The 15035-nt window shown below is 47.6% G+C and overlaps 1 protein-coding gene across 2 annotated transcripts in view; it reads right to left on the bottom strand.

The window, feature by feature from the left end:
- Positions 1–15035, bottom strand: part of LOC138164831 (spermatogenesis-associated protein 6-like) — a 117861-nt gene that overhangs the window by 26845 nt on the left and 75981 nt on the right. The window contains exon 11 of one of the 2 annotated variants that reach the window (XM_069092757.1): positions 5681–5780. The exons of the other annotated variant lie outside the window; for it this stretch is intronic. Coding sequence (XP_068948858.1) covers positions 5681–5780 — 100 coding nt within the window. The remainder of the gene's footprint in view (positions 1–5680; positions 5781–15035) is intronic. 2 annotated transcript variants of the gene reach the window in all.

The following is a 15035-nucleotide window of genomic DNA, read 5'->3' as shown; positions in this document are numbered from 1 at the left end:
TCAGCAGCTGTGAGGCAGCAAGGCAGTCTACAGACTGGCAAAATTAACCCAAGAGCTGATGATGTGGCAACAAGTGTCCCCAAAGCCTTCCTCACCTTGGGCAGTAAATTTTCTGGACATAGGTTTCTCTTCCCACCTATATGAATCTGCAGGAGCCTATGCCGATTTCTGTATGGGAGGCTGAAAATGAAGTTCTGGCAGGTTTGACCAGGCTGCAAAAGAGGCTTTGATGATAGCCTGGACAACTGGCAGTTTGTTCTGGAAGACCAGCCTAGCTAACTATGGAGGGGGGTATGTTACCACTTGGTGATGAATTTTTTGGCCATGGAAATCCAAAATTGACACTATGCAGCTTTCTTCTACATTCTTGGTGGCAGAGAAGGGGGCAAGGAGACAGAGTACTAAAAATAGAAATGTTCATTTGACTGTTGGCCCTGAGATCCTTATCCAAAGAACAATGAGTGGACACAGTGCTGTGAGAGTTGTGTCCTATTATGATATCCTTGCTACAAATGAAACCAGAAGAAAGAAAAGAGATTCAGGGAAAGGAGAGAATGACTTCTGGGTAGTCCATGGAGAAGCAGAGAGCAGTGGTGGACCAAGCTTTATTGTACACTGAAGGCAATATTTCCTGAGATATTTGCTCATCACATTTTGCAGTAACATAATAACAGCCAGGCATTTATACAGCACTTTAAGGTTTACAAGGTATTTTCCAAATATTATCTCATTCCATCATTTTAATAGGATTCAATAATCTGCCCAATGCTTGGCTAGCAGGAAATCTGATAAGAGAAGAGAGAGCATGAATATCCCCCCCTTCACGGAGAGGCATTTCCTCCCTTCTTGGATCTTGCCCTTACACACAACCTCCAAGAAGTCTTTGCCAAAAGGTTAACATTAGGGTAGTGTGTCATAATGGAAGGGGATCTAGCCTTGGGCTGGGGAGCCCCAGGTCCTGGCCATGTGACCTTGGACAAGCCACCTCACCTCTTAGTGCCCTGGCTACTCTCCATGAGCAGAAGGTGCAGAGAAGGTGCCAACCCGCACTGAGAGAGTTTCATCATCCAGTGAAATCCAGCTCCAGCCCCTATCCTAATACCCATGCAAAAAGACGCCATGAAAATGATTTTGGCTGATGCGCCAATGTTGGTGGCTGAGGATGAAATGGTAGAGAAATTACAAAAAGAATTCTAAAAATAGCCTCCAAATCAAATCAACATATACTCCCATATTTGATGACTTCAGTACAAAGTTGGGAAAAGATGAAGAAGGGGATAAAGACAAGGGAGAAGCATGGTTTAGGAGGAGGAAATAAGGGAGGCTAAAGACCTGAAAATCACACAGAAACCTCATGCCTTTGAGAAAAGAAATGGCAGGCACTGAACATGCCAAGCAACAAATGGCATTATGAAGGACAGAAGAATTTATATTTTAACGGAATGGAAAGATTTGTTATTAGTGTGGAAGCAATTTCTGAGTCAGCGAAAGTCAACCCATTGACTTGTCTGAGCTAAGATTCAGAAGCAGTAAAAAAAAAATAAGACTAATATTATGAGGAAAAGACATTACATATAATTGAAACAAACTTAACCCTTTACAGTGTAAACCAGTTAGTCGGTCAATAAACATTTATTAAGCCCCTACTGCATGTCAGGCACGGTGGCAGGTGCTAGGGACACAAAGAAAGGCAAATGGCAGCTCACAAGAAAGCTCACGGTGCAATGAGAGAGGAGAGCCAACAGGCAGACAACCGTGGGCGCTAGATACGCTGGGAAAATCTAAGGATGATCGCCGGAGGGAGGGTGCTAGCATCCAGGAGGAGGGGCCAGGCTTCCTGCCAGGGGGGATTTTTTCTGGGACTCCAAGGAAGCCATGAGGAGATGAGGAGGGAGAGCAGTCAGTGCTCAGGGCAGCCAGTGACGGCTCCCAGAGGGCAGGAGGAACAGCAGCAAGAAAGTCAATGTCCCAGGGCCCCAGGGTCCCAGAGTCTGGGGGGAGGAGGAGGAAGATCAAATAGGACATTTTATATTTGTCCCAGAGGAGACAGGGAGCCGCTGGAGTTTATCAAATGGGGGGACAGTGGTGATTATTTTTAGACCTTCACTAGAGGAATAATGATGATGATGAAAACTAATATTTATATAGTACTCTCCAGGCACTGTCCTAAATCCATTACAAGTATTTTCTCACTTGGTCCTCACAACAACCCTGGGAGGTAGGTATTAATATTAGCCCCATTTTACAGATGAGGAAACTGAGGCAGGCAGAGGCAACGTGACTTGGCCAAGGTCACACAGTAAATGTCTAAGTTAGGTCTTCCTGACTCCAGGTCCAACACTCTATATACTGTACCATCACATTAGTGACGTGGAGGATGGTCTGGAGGGACTTGAGGCAGGGAGAGGTGATAAGGGCCTGCCCTGGAGGGTGGCAGCATTGTCAGAAGAGAAAAGGGGGTCCATGACAGAGATGCTACGGAGGCAAAACCGACAGTACTTGGCAGCTGACTGGTTAGAGAGCAGGGGATGAGTGAGGAAACCCCAGGTTCCAAGCCCGAGTTAGCGGGAAGAAGACGGTGCCTGGACTACACTAGGGGACTTCTGAAGGTTTGAGATCGGATGAGATCTGTCTGACAGGCAGCTGGAGATGCCAGCTGGAAGTCAGCAGAGAGGCTGCAGCCTAAGTACCTCTGAGACTCATGAGCATGGAGATTTTAATGAAAACCATAGGAACCGGTGAGATCACCAAGTGTAAAAGCAGAGAGAGAAGAGCGCCCGAGACAGGGTCCCGAGAGCCACCCAGTCACCGGGCATGACCTGGCTAAAGATTCAGCAAAGGAGACTGAGGAGAGGTGAGACAGGGAGAGAGAAAACTGGGACAGAGAAGCCTTGTGGAAACCTAGAGAAGACAGAGCCAAGGAGAAGGGGCAACTGACAGTGTCTGACACCACAGAGAGGCCAAGAAGGATGAGGAGGGAGAAGAGGCCGTTAGGTCTGACGATTAAGGGATCCTGGATACTGGAGACAGCATTTTCAGATGAATGATGGGGTCGGAAGCCAGACTGTTCAGATGAGAGTGAGACGATGGGACAGAGAAGCCACAAAAGCAAGAAGCATGGAACAAGAGGCTGCAAAGATAAGCTGAGGCTTTTGGACGATGGATCAGCAGAGACATGGGTGAAGGTGGAGACAGCGGCAGCAGGCATCTATGTGGCTGCTTGATGGGAGAGAGGGGGAAGTAGAAGCCAAGGTTCTCAGCTGAATGGGGGAGGGAGGGAGGACACAAAGGTCTGGAAGAGCTGGCTAGTGACTGGGTGTCAGGGAGGGAGCTATAAGAGGCCCTTGCCACAGCGAGGGCCAGCGGACATGACTTAACACAAACGTGTCGTGCACTCAGTCAGCAGTTGTGTGATTTTCTCCGGCTTCATTCAGGAGCATGCGAAGAGGAGAGCAGTCAGCAGATGGAGGCAGTGGTCCAGGGCTGGGGATTGGCAGGGAAAGTCAGGACAAAGGAGCAGGGGGCCAGAGCTGAACTGATTCACCCAAGAGGTCAAGATGGATTAGGCTGTAGATCCAGAGTATGGCACATGTCTGGGTAGCTGGGGTGTGGTAGAGGAGGAGGCCATAGGCAATGAGCAAGGTGAAGAACTGGGAGACGGGTGTTTTGAGGGGGCATGGATATGTAGGCTGAAGTTCCCTAGGATGAGGGCAGGGGTTGGGGAGGAGAGAGGCCCTGAGCCAGGCACTGGATTATAGAGAAAAGAAAGTGAGAGTCCTGGAGGGCTGTAGTGACTGAGTGGTCAGTACGGACTGAGTGAACCTCAAAGGAGGAGAGGTGACTGAGGGATGCTGGGAGAGTGGGACCCTGGAAGTGTGATGACCAGGGAGCCAAGGAGAATGAGTGACAGGGGAACCTGGAAATGGAGGCCAGGGAGGCTGTACCAAGTCTCAGTGAGAGTCAAAAGATAGAAAGGAAAAGATGTAGGATAAGTAAGTCCGGAGGGTAGGGGACAGAGAATGGGGTTTGAATAATGATAGTCAGGAGTTCAGAATCACGAGGAAGAGGAGACTGAGTTGGAGTAATCACTAATGATTAAGTTCAGGTGGGTTGTGAACATCACTGGGGTGTGGTCTCAGGATAGAGTCCTCTAAGGATAGTGGGCAGCTCAGCTGATGGAATCCGGTTTCTCTCCTTTCCCTACAGGTAAGTTCTGTGTCTGGAGGGAAATAAAGCAGGAAGGGTCCTTGACAATCGGGAAGAGGCCAGCCTACAAGACCAGCATACAGAAATAGGAAATGGACAATATCAACACCAACAATTTTATACACAAGTTTAGTCATAAGGAGGGCATCGAGGTAACATGTGACAGGCAGTGAAGAAGGGCTGCCCCATGGTCAAAGGGGGAGGGTTGGCAAGTTGATTGCAAGGTCCACTGAGGCTGGACTGTGCCCTGGGGGAGGATTAGCCAAGCTCCAGGAAATCAAACCAATTCAGCAAACAATGGCCTACCCTTATGCTTGGTTTTGGGCAAGAAACAGTTCAGATAAGTTGTGGTCCTTGTTTTCGTGGGGCTCCCAACCTCTGGGAGAAATGAGGCCTTATGCCCAGGTAAGTAAAAAAAAAACAGACAGAGGAAAACACCACAGCCCTGGAGGCCTGAGGGGAAGGCCTTCGGGAAGCTTCCATTTCTTCCATTCTCTCTGTGAGTTGGGGGATTCCAGGGTAGATATCTTCCTGCCACAGATGAAGGGCCAGTGTGTGGCCCTGTAAGTCAGCCATCATGGATTTATTAAGTGGCTACCATGTGCCACACCCAGGGCTATTAAAAAAAGGCCAAATCCCAGGCCCTGCCTTCGAAGAGCTCATATCCTAATGGGGGCCAACATCTGGGTCCCTATGAAACACACAAGGTAAAGCTCAGGACAGAGCGGGGGAGGTTTGGGCTGAATCCTGAAGGAAGCAGGAGGTAGAGATGAGGAGAGAGAACATTCTAGGCCAGGGGCACAGTCAGTGCAAACAGACAGAGGAACAGTAAGAAGGCTAGTGGAGCCCATGCAGGAGAGTAGTGTAAGAGGATTGGGAAGTCAGAATGGGGACAGGGCATGAAGGGCTTTCCAAGCTAAACACAATTTTATATTTGACCCTGGAGGTCACAGGGAGCCCATGAATGCTGGCTTCTTCCCTCCTTCCTCCCTCCTTCCTTTCTCCCTTTCTTCCTTCTGAGCAGAAGGATGACACTGATGGACCTAAACTTTGAAATGCTTTGGCAGCTCAATGTGGAGTGTACTAGAGGGGGAAGGCCTGATGCTGGAAGACCAAGCAGAGAGCTCCTGCCATAGAGCAGGTGTGAAGAGATGGACAGTGGAGACCATGTGGGAGGGGAGACATATACAAGAGATAGAAAGGGATAGAGAGATGGATAAATGGAAAGACAGATGAATAGATGGACGGATGGATGAATGGATAGATGGAGATACAGACAGATGATAGAGTGAGCAGCTGAGTGTGTATTAAGACTTTACCGGGTGCCAATCCACAGATGTTATGAAGGTAGAAAGGATATGAGGTAGGGAATGAATGATACATCAGAAAAACAATTCAAGATCTTAGGCCTCAATATCATCTTGAACTATGGCTTTTACGAATATCGAGTTCCCAGGAAGCTGCATTCACTTACATATAGACATCTTTGATGAGCCCTGTGTGATTTCAATACATTTTTTACCCGCTCATGTATTTCATCTGAGTTTGAAGGTGAGCACCAATCTGAATGATATCTGCAGACATAAATGACAGAGAGAGATGATTTGTAGACAAGGTGGTGGTGGGAAGACAGGTAGGGAACACTTTTCAATCCCCAAATGCCAGTTACAGACAATTATTCCTTCCCAACCCCTCCTCCACAACTGATAATATAGTCAAGATCCAAAAAGATTGCAAAAAAGTCTAATATTTGGGTCAAATCTGAAAAGACAAAATATAATTTAGATGAATTTCCTCCATTTGGATTTAAAAAAATGAAATGCTTAAGTACTGAATGGGGAAGCCACAGCTAGCCAAGTATTTGAAGGGGTGACAGGAGGAAGTGGTATTGACCTTGTTCTGACTTCCAAAGGCAGAATAAGGCCCAGAGGGGCAGCACATCCTGGCACAGCTGCCTTGGAAAATGGGGGTTTCCCAGTAAGGGAGGCTCAGGTATAACTGAGAGCAGAATGCTACGGGGTTTCTGGAAGACAGTGGTCAGTGTGAAAAAGATGGGAAGGACAGGCAGGAGGGGGCTGAGAGCTCCAGCTGAGTTAGTCAAGAGTGTGGCCTGGCAGCTGAGGAACAGCCCTACATGTGCTCAGCAGGAAAGGCTTGCAGTTCACTGTCATTGAATGATTGTGTTCAGTTCTGGGAGCCACATTTTAGGAAAGATAAGGATTGATAAGCTGGAGGGCAATCAGGAGAGGCACAGGAGTGGGAAGTGGCACTAGGGCCCATGGAACATAAGCATTAGCTGGAGGACAGATGAGTGCTTGCCCTAGGGAAGGCCATGCTCCTGTGCCCAGAGGCTTCTGGGTCAGGATAAACCACCTCCCGCTCTTCCCCTTTGAGGTTTCCCAACCAGACAACAAAGCTAAGGCCACAACAATGGCAGATGTGCCCCACTGACAATACGTGGGAGGACTGTCTGAACACAAGGTCGTGACTGTGAACCTTTTAATCCTCTGTTTTCATCAGCAGACCTTACCCTGGACTGCCCGGATACACACCCCCACCCCCTCCCACTGTCTCCACGCCCATGACACCAGAACCCTGGCTTCCACACAATAAGGGTCACAATAATATCTAGCATTTGCTAAACTGCATTTGGGTGTTATTTGACGCGTCCAATAACCCCGTGAGGGAGATGCTGTTATTAAGCCCCCATCTTACAGGAGAGGAGACCAGTGCTGAGAATTTTAGTGACTTGCCAAGGGTCATACAGCTAGTAAGTACCTGAGGCAGGATTTGAACTTGGGTCTTCCCGACTCCCACTTCTAGCACCCGTCCACTCTACTCAAAACTTCCTCCCCAATATCCCATTCCATATCTGCTCACTCCTTTTTTTTTGCCTTTTTTTTTTTTGGAGGGCAATTGGGGTTAAGTGACGTGCCCAAGGTCACACCGATAGTTTTTGTGTTAAGTGTCTGAGTCTGAACTTGAACTCAGGTTCTCCTAACTCCAGGGTCAGTGCTCTATTCACTGTGCCACCTAGCTGCCCAATCTACTCTTTAGTCCATGTACTGTGCTAAATCGTCCCCCTGCTATCACTACACCCTCTTCTCTTCTCAATCTGGACTGTCTTTGAACCACCATCCTACTGATGACCATGCCTTGGACCAAGCTCCAATGCCAGCCTGCTCCCAGCATCCACCTCCTTCATTTGGTCACATGCTACGTATTGGAACTGGAGGAGAGCACAAAGACTGTTCTGACTGGACCATGTTACCAGCCTCAGAACTGGGCCCTCATCATAACAAGGCAATCTCCTTCTTGTCTGCCAATCTCACTCACCATAGCAGCTGTTACAAACCTTTTCTCCTGCTCCCCATGCTGCCTCATACTCCACCAAAAAGCAGGGCCATTCCTAGAGAATTCCTCTTCTCCCATTCCTCTGACGTCATCCCTCACTCTTCTCCAATGATAAGGAGGTCTTTCTGCTTGTCGAGGTCACCCCCCCACATGTCCCCATGATCCCACCTTCTCCTGCAGAGTGCCCCCACTATTGGCCTCCCCCTTTCTTTCATCTTCAACCTCTCCCTATCTACTGGTTCCTCCCATATTGCCTACAAACCTATCCAGTTCTCTCCCTATTCCCATTTTAAAATCCTCATTAGGTCTTCCCATTTCCCTCTACTATCTTCCTATAATTTCTGTCCTCTTCTCAGCTAAATTCCTTCAAAAAGTTTTTGAGAACTGATGCCTTCATTAATCTTCCTCTCCCTCTTTTAAAGTCTCTGCAAATCTGGCTTCTAACCCCATCATTCAACTGAAATTGCCCACTCCTAAGCTACCTGCAATTCCTTAATTGGCAGATTACCCCTCTTGTCCTCTCTGCAACCCTGACAGTCCCTGACACTACAGGCACCTCCTCCTCCTCCTGACCACTCTTTCCTCTGATTTTTCACAATATTGAACTCCAGGTTCTCCTCCTACCTGTATGACCACTCCATCTCAGTCACATCCAGTTACTGTGGGGATCCCTCAAGGTTCCATTCTCATGTCCCTCTAGACTATCTTACTTGGTGACCTCATCAGCTTCCTTGGGTTCAATTACTTTTTTTTTAAGCAATTGGGGTTAAGTAACTTGCTCAAGGTTACATGGCCAGTTATTTCTGGGTGTGGTGCTGAGTATCTGAGCCCAGATTTGATCCAGGTCATCCCAACACTGGAGCCGGTGCTCTTACTCGCTGAGCCACCTGGCCGCCCCATGGGTTCAATTACTATCTCTGTGCAGATGACCCCCAGATCTACTTATCCAGCCCAAGTTTCTCTCCTGATTTCCTTCCAATATCCTGTTGGACATTTTGAATTGGATGTCCCACAGACATCTCAAACTCAACATGTCAAAAAGAGAACTTACCTTTTTTTCCTTATCCAAACACTGCCCTCTTCTCAACATCTCTATTACTGTTAAGGGAACCACTATGTTGAAGGAGCCTAGGTTCCCAATTTACATTTCATCCTTACCACCTCTCTCTTTCTCATTCCATGTACCCAAACAGTTGCCAAACGCTGCCTTTTTTTTTCTCTGTAACATGTTTCAAACATGTCCCTTCTCCTTGCTCACATGGCCACCACCCTATTTGGGGTTCTACCTTTTGTCTGAACTACTGCAAAAGTCTTCTCATTGATCTCCTGGCCATAAGTCTCCAACTCAACCTGAGTGTGTTACTACCTAAAGTGCAGGTTGGACCCTGTCACTCAAGAAACCCCAGAGATTCTCTATCAATCCTCAGATTCCGCAGGAGCCACTTGGTTTGCCATTTAAAGCTCTGAGCTGCCTGGTTCCTCCTCACCTATTTGCTGTTCCTAGTACTCGGCCTCCATCTGTACTCCTGGCATCTTTGTTCTGGATGCTCATCGTGCCTAGAGTGTCTTTCCTCCCTCCCCACCTCTGACTCTTAGGATCCCTGGCTTTCTCTGAGAGGAAGGTTCTTCTCCCATCATCGCCTCGTCTCCCCCGCTCCCCAGCTGTTAGTGCCATCCAAGTATTTATTAGGTGCTAACTATGAGCCAATCACTGTGCTAAGAGATGGAGCTGCAGAGAAAGGTAACAGCCCAGTCCCTGCCTTCTAATGAGGTGGAACTAATTATGTAGAGACATGATATATCCAGAGGAGACGGAAGGAACTCTGTATTTACCTTGCATGTCCCATTAGAATGCAAGCTCCTTGAGGATGGGACAAGGCTTTTTCTTTGTTTCCCCAAGGCTCAGCATAGCAGCTGGCACATGGTAAGCATTTAAGAAACGTTTACTGATCCATCCTTTCTAGTGCCAGGGTTGTTATTTGAGGAAGAAAGGCCTGTTCTGCTTTGCCAAAGAGGACAATAGTTTGGAAGTCACCGAGAAGCAGAATTACATATGATGTAATGACAAACTTTGTACAATTAGAGCTATACAAACACATGATGGGCTGCCGTGGTGGGGAGGGAGAGCCCCCCTCACTGGAGGATTTTAAGCAAAGACTGCAGCAGCCACTTGTCAAGCATGTCAGTCAGCTAACAGGCATTTATTAAGGGTTTACTACATGCCAGGCACTGTGCTAAGCACTGATGCAAAGAAAGGTAAAAAAGTCCCTAAGCTCAAGGGCTCAACTGCCTAATGGGAAAGACAGCATGTGAGTAACAAGGTGCATAAGTATTTATGAACCTGTATGAGTATGAAGGGGATGGAAGGCGTGTGAAAGAGGCAGCCATTAGCAGCTGGGAACTCCTTCTCAGCCTGCCAGGATTTGCATCCAGCTCCAGCTTGATAACTGTAGATATCTTCCAGGGCTCTGTCTCAGGCCCTCTTTTCTTCTTCGATCTTACTTTGCTCGGTGATGCCATGGATCCTATGGATTCAACTATCATCTCTATGCTAATGATTCTTTAAAAAACTTTTTGGAGGAGAGAGGGCAGGATAATTGGGGTTAAGTGACTTGCCCAGGGTCACATGGCTAGTAAGTGTTAAGTGTCTAAATCTAGATTTGAACTCAGGTCCTCCTGACTCTAGGGCCGGTGCTCTATTCACTGCGCCACCTAGCCACCCCCTCTGAAAGTTTCTGATTCCAGTTTTGTGTAACCTGCAAATCTGATCAGCACATTAAGTAAAGGAACACATTTGGACTTTCCCCAAAAGGATGCTGAAGACACTGCCTTCGGCTGACTTAGTTTAATGGCGCTGACATAAAGGAAGCTGTCTTCTCTACTTCTCTAAACAAATTGGGCAGATTCCCTTTTGATTTTTTCCTATGAAAGTTCTAACACACACATACTCCATTCACGGTTATCATGCAGATCATGCGTATGCGTGGCCATGTGGCCCAGGACAAAGGGGCACTGAAGACTTGAATTCAAACACCTGCACCACTCCTCCCTAACTGTGTGACTGGGGAGCCTGCAGTGGCCAGGACTGTCACCTGTGACACGGAGGAGCTAGGCCAGGAAGTCTCCAAGCCCATTCATTCCAGCTCTAAGTGTACGGCTTTCATTCAGACAATACATTTTGAAAAAGCTGAGACCGTTCATGCTTTTTTATTTGGAAGCTTTTTACTGAAGACTTTGCCTATTTCATACATGCCATACTTCAAACGTATTCACATTTGCACATGAGAACGAAGAAGACAAATCACAAATTCATCTTCATGCTAGGGCAGCTGTCAGTAATCCATGTGCAAATCAGCCAAATTGATCATTGATTTATAAAAAAAGAATTTGGTGAAGTTCATTCACTAACACATGCTAAGTGTCTACTGTGTGCTAAGTCCGTTGATGGGCTCTAAAGACAGGAGGAAATCCAGGGTTTTCAACAGCCCCTCAATGTCACCCATTGGGGCATGTGAGAAGTGGGTGCTAGTGCATCCCTGGCAATGGTACGCCTGTGTTTTGGAAACTGGGGCCAAAAGCTAAGCATCTCCCAGTGGCTCTGCTCCAAGGTCCAGGGCGGCCCATCAGAGAATCCACTAGTCTGCGCTGTGGGATAAGGGATGCAAGAGAAGGACATGGACCCCCTAACATCCTCATTCGTAAAATTCCGAATCCCAACTATGATTAAAGAGAGTCTCAGCTTCTTTTTAATTAGCTTTCCCAGTATCTCAGCTGTCTAATTTTTGTAATAACTATAAAGCCTAATCCACATTTTAAGGCCTAATGTTAATATTTAAACCTCTTCAAGTCATCTCAGGGAGGAAAATAGCTTCTGAAATCTGATCTCATAATATTGAGAACATTTTAGGTTGTATTGGAGTTATTTCCTATAACGGGATTGAAGCAAAGCACCTCATTTAGAAGGGCATGCATTGCATTTGCCAAGTACCACTAATAAGTCTTTTAAAAGCAATCACGGCTTCTGAGGTTTGTGCCGATGTCAGTTCTTTGCTGCAGCATTCCAGGAAAGCTCATTGAATTTCATTCCCCGTTTTCCCAGATAAACAAAATAAACTTCAAAACCTGCATTCTTTGTCATACTTCCAATTTTCCCGGGGACACAGACATATTCGACAGTTACATCAGTTTAAATTGTTTATCGATTCCAATAGATTATATAAACACTTTGGAAGTATTGCTCAGTGACCCAGAAAAAGCCAGATTAATCAGCGAGTGGCTTATAATTCATTTTAAAGATGCCAGCCATGTTGAAGCACAATCAATGGGACAAAACCATTTTTCCTCCCCTGGTAATACAACTAAAGACATTAATTTTTTTGTTTACTGAAGATAGGGGAAAAAAAATTCTGGTCTAAAACACAGGCAGTCCACTGTGGAGTATGTGTATGTAAATACACATTTTTTCATGTGAAGAGTCTGCCATACGGTAGATGAATAAAGTTCTGACATCTCTACCTAGAAATCACACGTTCAGAAATCCAGACAGAAGGCAATGTCTCTGTCTTTATGTCACTCAATAATGCAGGAAGCCTTTACTCAGCACCTACTGTGTACTAGGAACTTTTTGAAGTGTTGGGAATGTGGAGACAAACAAAGCAATATGAAGCCTGGCCCTCGAGCCCCACTGAAGCAGCCCTGTCCCGGCTCTCACACTGGCACCAGGCACAGGCTTCTCAGTCTCAGAACCACTGGCTCCAGTCTAAGTGAGGAGCCAGGTCATGACCCACACTCCCTCCTTCTCTTCTCCAAGGTGCTCCAATGTTCCCCTGTAGCAGCACCCCTGCCAAAGGGCCAACCCAGAGCACAGGGGATCATGGGCACAGAGCAGACTGACTCAACCAAGAAGCATTCACTGCTTCCCATGTGTCCCTTTCCAGGGGATACAAATTGTCTCTTCCACAAGCAGCCTACCTGTTATTGGGGGACACAACATATGCAGATACACATGTACATACATGTACAAGTATCTGTGTGCATACATTCAGGGTGATTTTTTGAGAAAAGGTACCAGTACCTACAGGGGTGGAGGGGGGGGGAAGGGAATGAGCATGTATGAACACACATGTATGAAGTGGCAGTGGAATCAACCATAGTCTAAGAGCAGAGGGGCTGAGGGAGGGCACACCAGGCATGAAGGACAGCCAGTGTAAAAGCCTGGAGATGAGAGATGAAGTATTATGTAGGGAGCAGTAAAAAGGCCAGTGCGGCTCTGGTGGACAGTAAGGGAAGCGAGGCTAGGAAGGTGGGCTGGGCCAAGTGGAAGCACTCTGAATGACCAAAAAAGGCTTTCCTATCTGTTCTAGAATGTACTGCTGAGTAAGTGAATGACATTAGGGGAGTTAATACCTTGGCAGCTCTATAGATAAGCTTCCCAGTGAGGCTTCAAGCCACTTCCAAACTACGGGGAAGAGCACTACAGCCCCAGGCCCTGATCTCTAAAGGGCTAGGGAAAGGTCAGCCCCTCTGCAGCACTCCCTCTGCCCAGATGAGTTTACAAAGGGCTTTCACTCTTGTGAGCAGGTGCCACTGACCACAATTCATGGGTGAGGAGGCTCAGGCTCCCAGAGGGGATGTGACCCACTCCAAGCCCCTCAGTCAAAGTGCTGGACTAACAGCTGGAAAGGTCCCCTCCCCCCATTTCAGAGGTAAGGACACTGACCAAAGGGTAAAGAGACCTGCCCAAGGTCACAGAGTCAGTGACAGGCAGAGGTATCACGAGGCTAGGTCTTCTGACTCCAAGTTGAGACTCAAGTTACAGGTCAGAAAACCCTCCCAACATTCCCTCAAACCTGCCTTTCTTCTAGAGGTGTGTTTTTCCCCTAGAATCAGATATTTTTAATTGATGTCTGTGAAGTTGCTTTCGATAAGTCATTTCCATCCCCTTGGTCTCCTCTGAGCAGGGGTCTGCTGCAGGCTTGCCAGCCGCCCCAGGTGGGTAGGGTCAGGGAAGGCAGGACAAGAGCCCCTTCTCCATGGGAGGCAACACGTAAACACCTCAGAACACACATGCCCCAGGCACACGGCCAAGGGGCAGGAGACGTGGAATCCCCTCATCATGCCCTCCTTGGGGGTGACTTCCACTCCTCTTCCCTCCTCTCCTGGAAAGCCTTTCAGGGAAAGCAAGGCACTGCCTCCAGATAGCATTGGGGATGGGGCCCTTCAGCTACAGCCCTGAGGGGGCTGTGCCTTGGATTCACTTTCACTGTCAGACTCAGGCTTTGTTACAATACAGAGACTCGCTGGGCTGCTTTTATCTGCTCCATCTGACAGGAGATGGAAGGATCTGAGGCCCTCAGCAGTCTGAGCTCCTGGAGGACAGGGACCATCTTTTGCCTTTCTTGGCCTCCCCAGCCCTTAGCACAATGCCCGGCCCGCAGAAGGCATTTAATAAATGTTTACTGATAGATTCACTGGTGGTGTCTGCTAGGATTTTCCTTTTTTCAATTCCGGGAAAGCTCACTCTATCACAGAAATACAATCAAATTTCAAAATCTCACTTGAAATCCAGCAAATTGCCAGAGATGGCAAAAGATGGAAATATTGCCCACTGGAGGAGCTCTGAGACTTAAGTTTCTCATCTATTAAGTGGGGACCTTGGACTAGATGATCCTAAGGTTCTTTCAAGATCAGAGTCCACAGAATGCTCACTCTCTGATCTCTAGACCCCAGGCACCTTCTCTGGCTGTGCCCCTTGCCTGGCATGCCCTTCCTTTTCCCCTCCACCTCCTGGCCTCCCTGGCTTCCTTCAGGTCCCAGCTGAAATCCTACCTTCTACAGGAAGATGTTCCTGATCTTCTCCTTCCTGACCATGTCCTGTCTATCCTCTACATAACTTGTTCATTCCAGTTGTTTTTGCATGTTGTCTCCTCTATCAGACCCTGAGCTCCTTGAGAGCAGGGCCCATGATCTTGTATCCTCCATGCCTAGCACAGCACCCAGCACACAGTAGGTACTTAGTAAATGCTTATAGAGTGACCAATTAGTTTAAGACTGACTCCAGATCAAACATTCCAAGGGCTCCCTCAGCTCTGGCATTCCATGAGTCCATGGCCAATGGGGATTCAGGCACAAAAGCCACAAAAGGGGCCTTGACAACTTGTGTCAGATGGAACACTTCAGGCACCACCTAGGAGTGAAGGACTACCCGCCTGCACTAAGAAAACACCCTGAAGGAGGGTGGGCCTCCGCCTGACTGGGCAGGCTTCCATGACTGAGCAGAACAGCCCTTACCCACAGTGGAGGATTCCCATACTCAATAAGGCAAATCACGTTAAAAGTCAAGGCCAATGAGCACATCCTACCTGGTCCTTGAGCAAGCTAAGAACTTGTATAAACTCCACCCCATGCTCCCAAACACTCACATGGCTGTTCCTTTAAAGAGTTTAAAGTTCTGGGGGCCATAGGACTGCTGGACA

This window comes from Petaurus breviceps, unplaced genomic scaffold, assembly GCF_028583685.1.
Source record: "Petaurus breviceps papuanus isolate PSGF00001 unplaced genomic scaffold, PetGlider_PUasm1.0 207, whole genome shotgun sequence".
NCBI classification, from domain to species: domain Eukaryota; kingdom Metazoa; phylum Chordata; class Mammalia; order Diprotodontia; family Petauridae; genus Petaurus; species Petaurus breviceps.
Note: the sequence above shows the minus strand (reverse complement) of the source record. Positions and strands in the feature narration are given on the sequence as shown.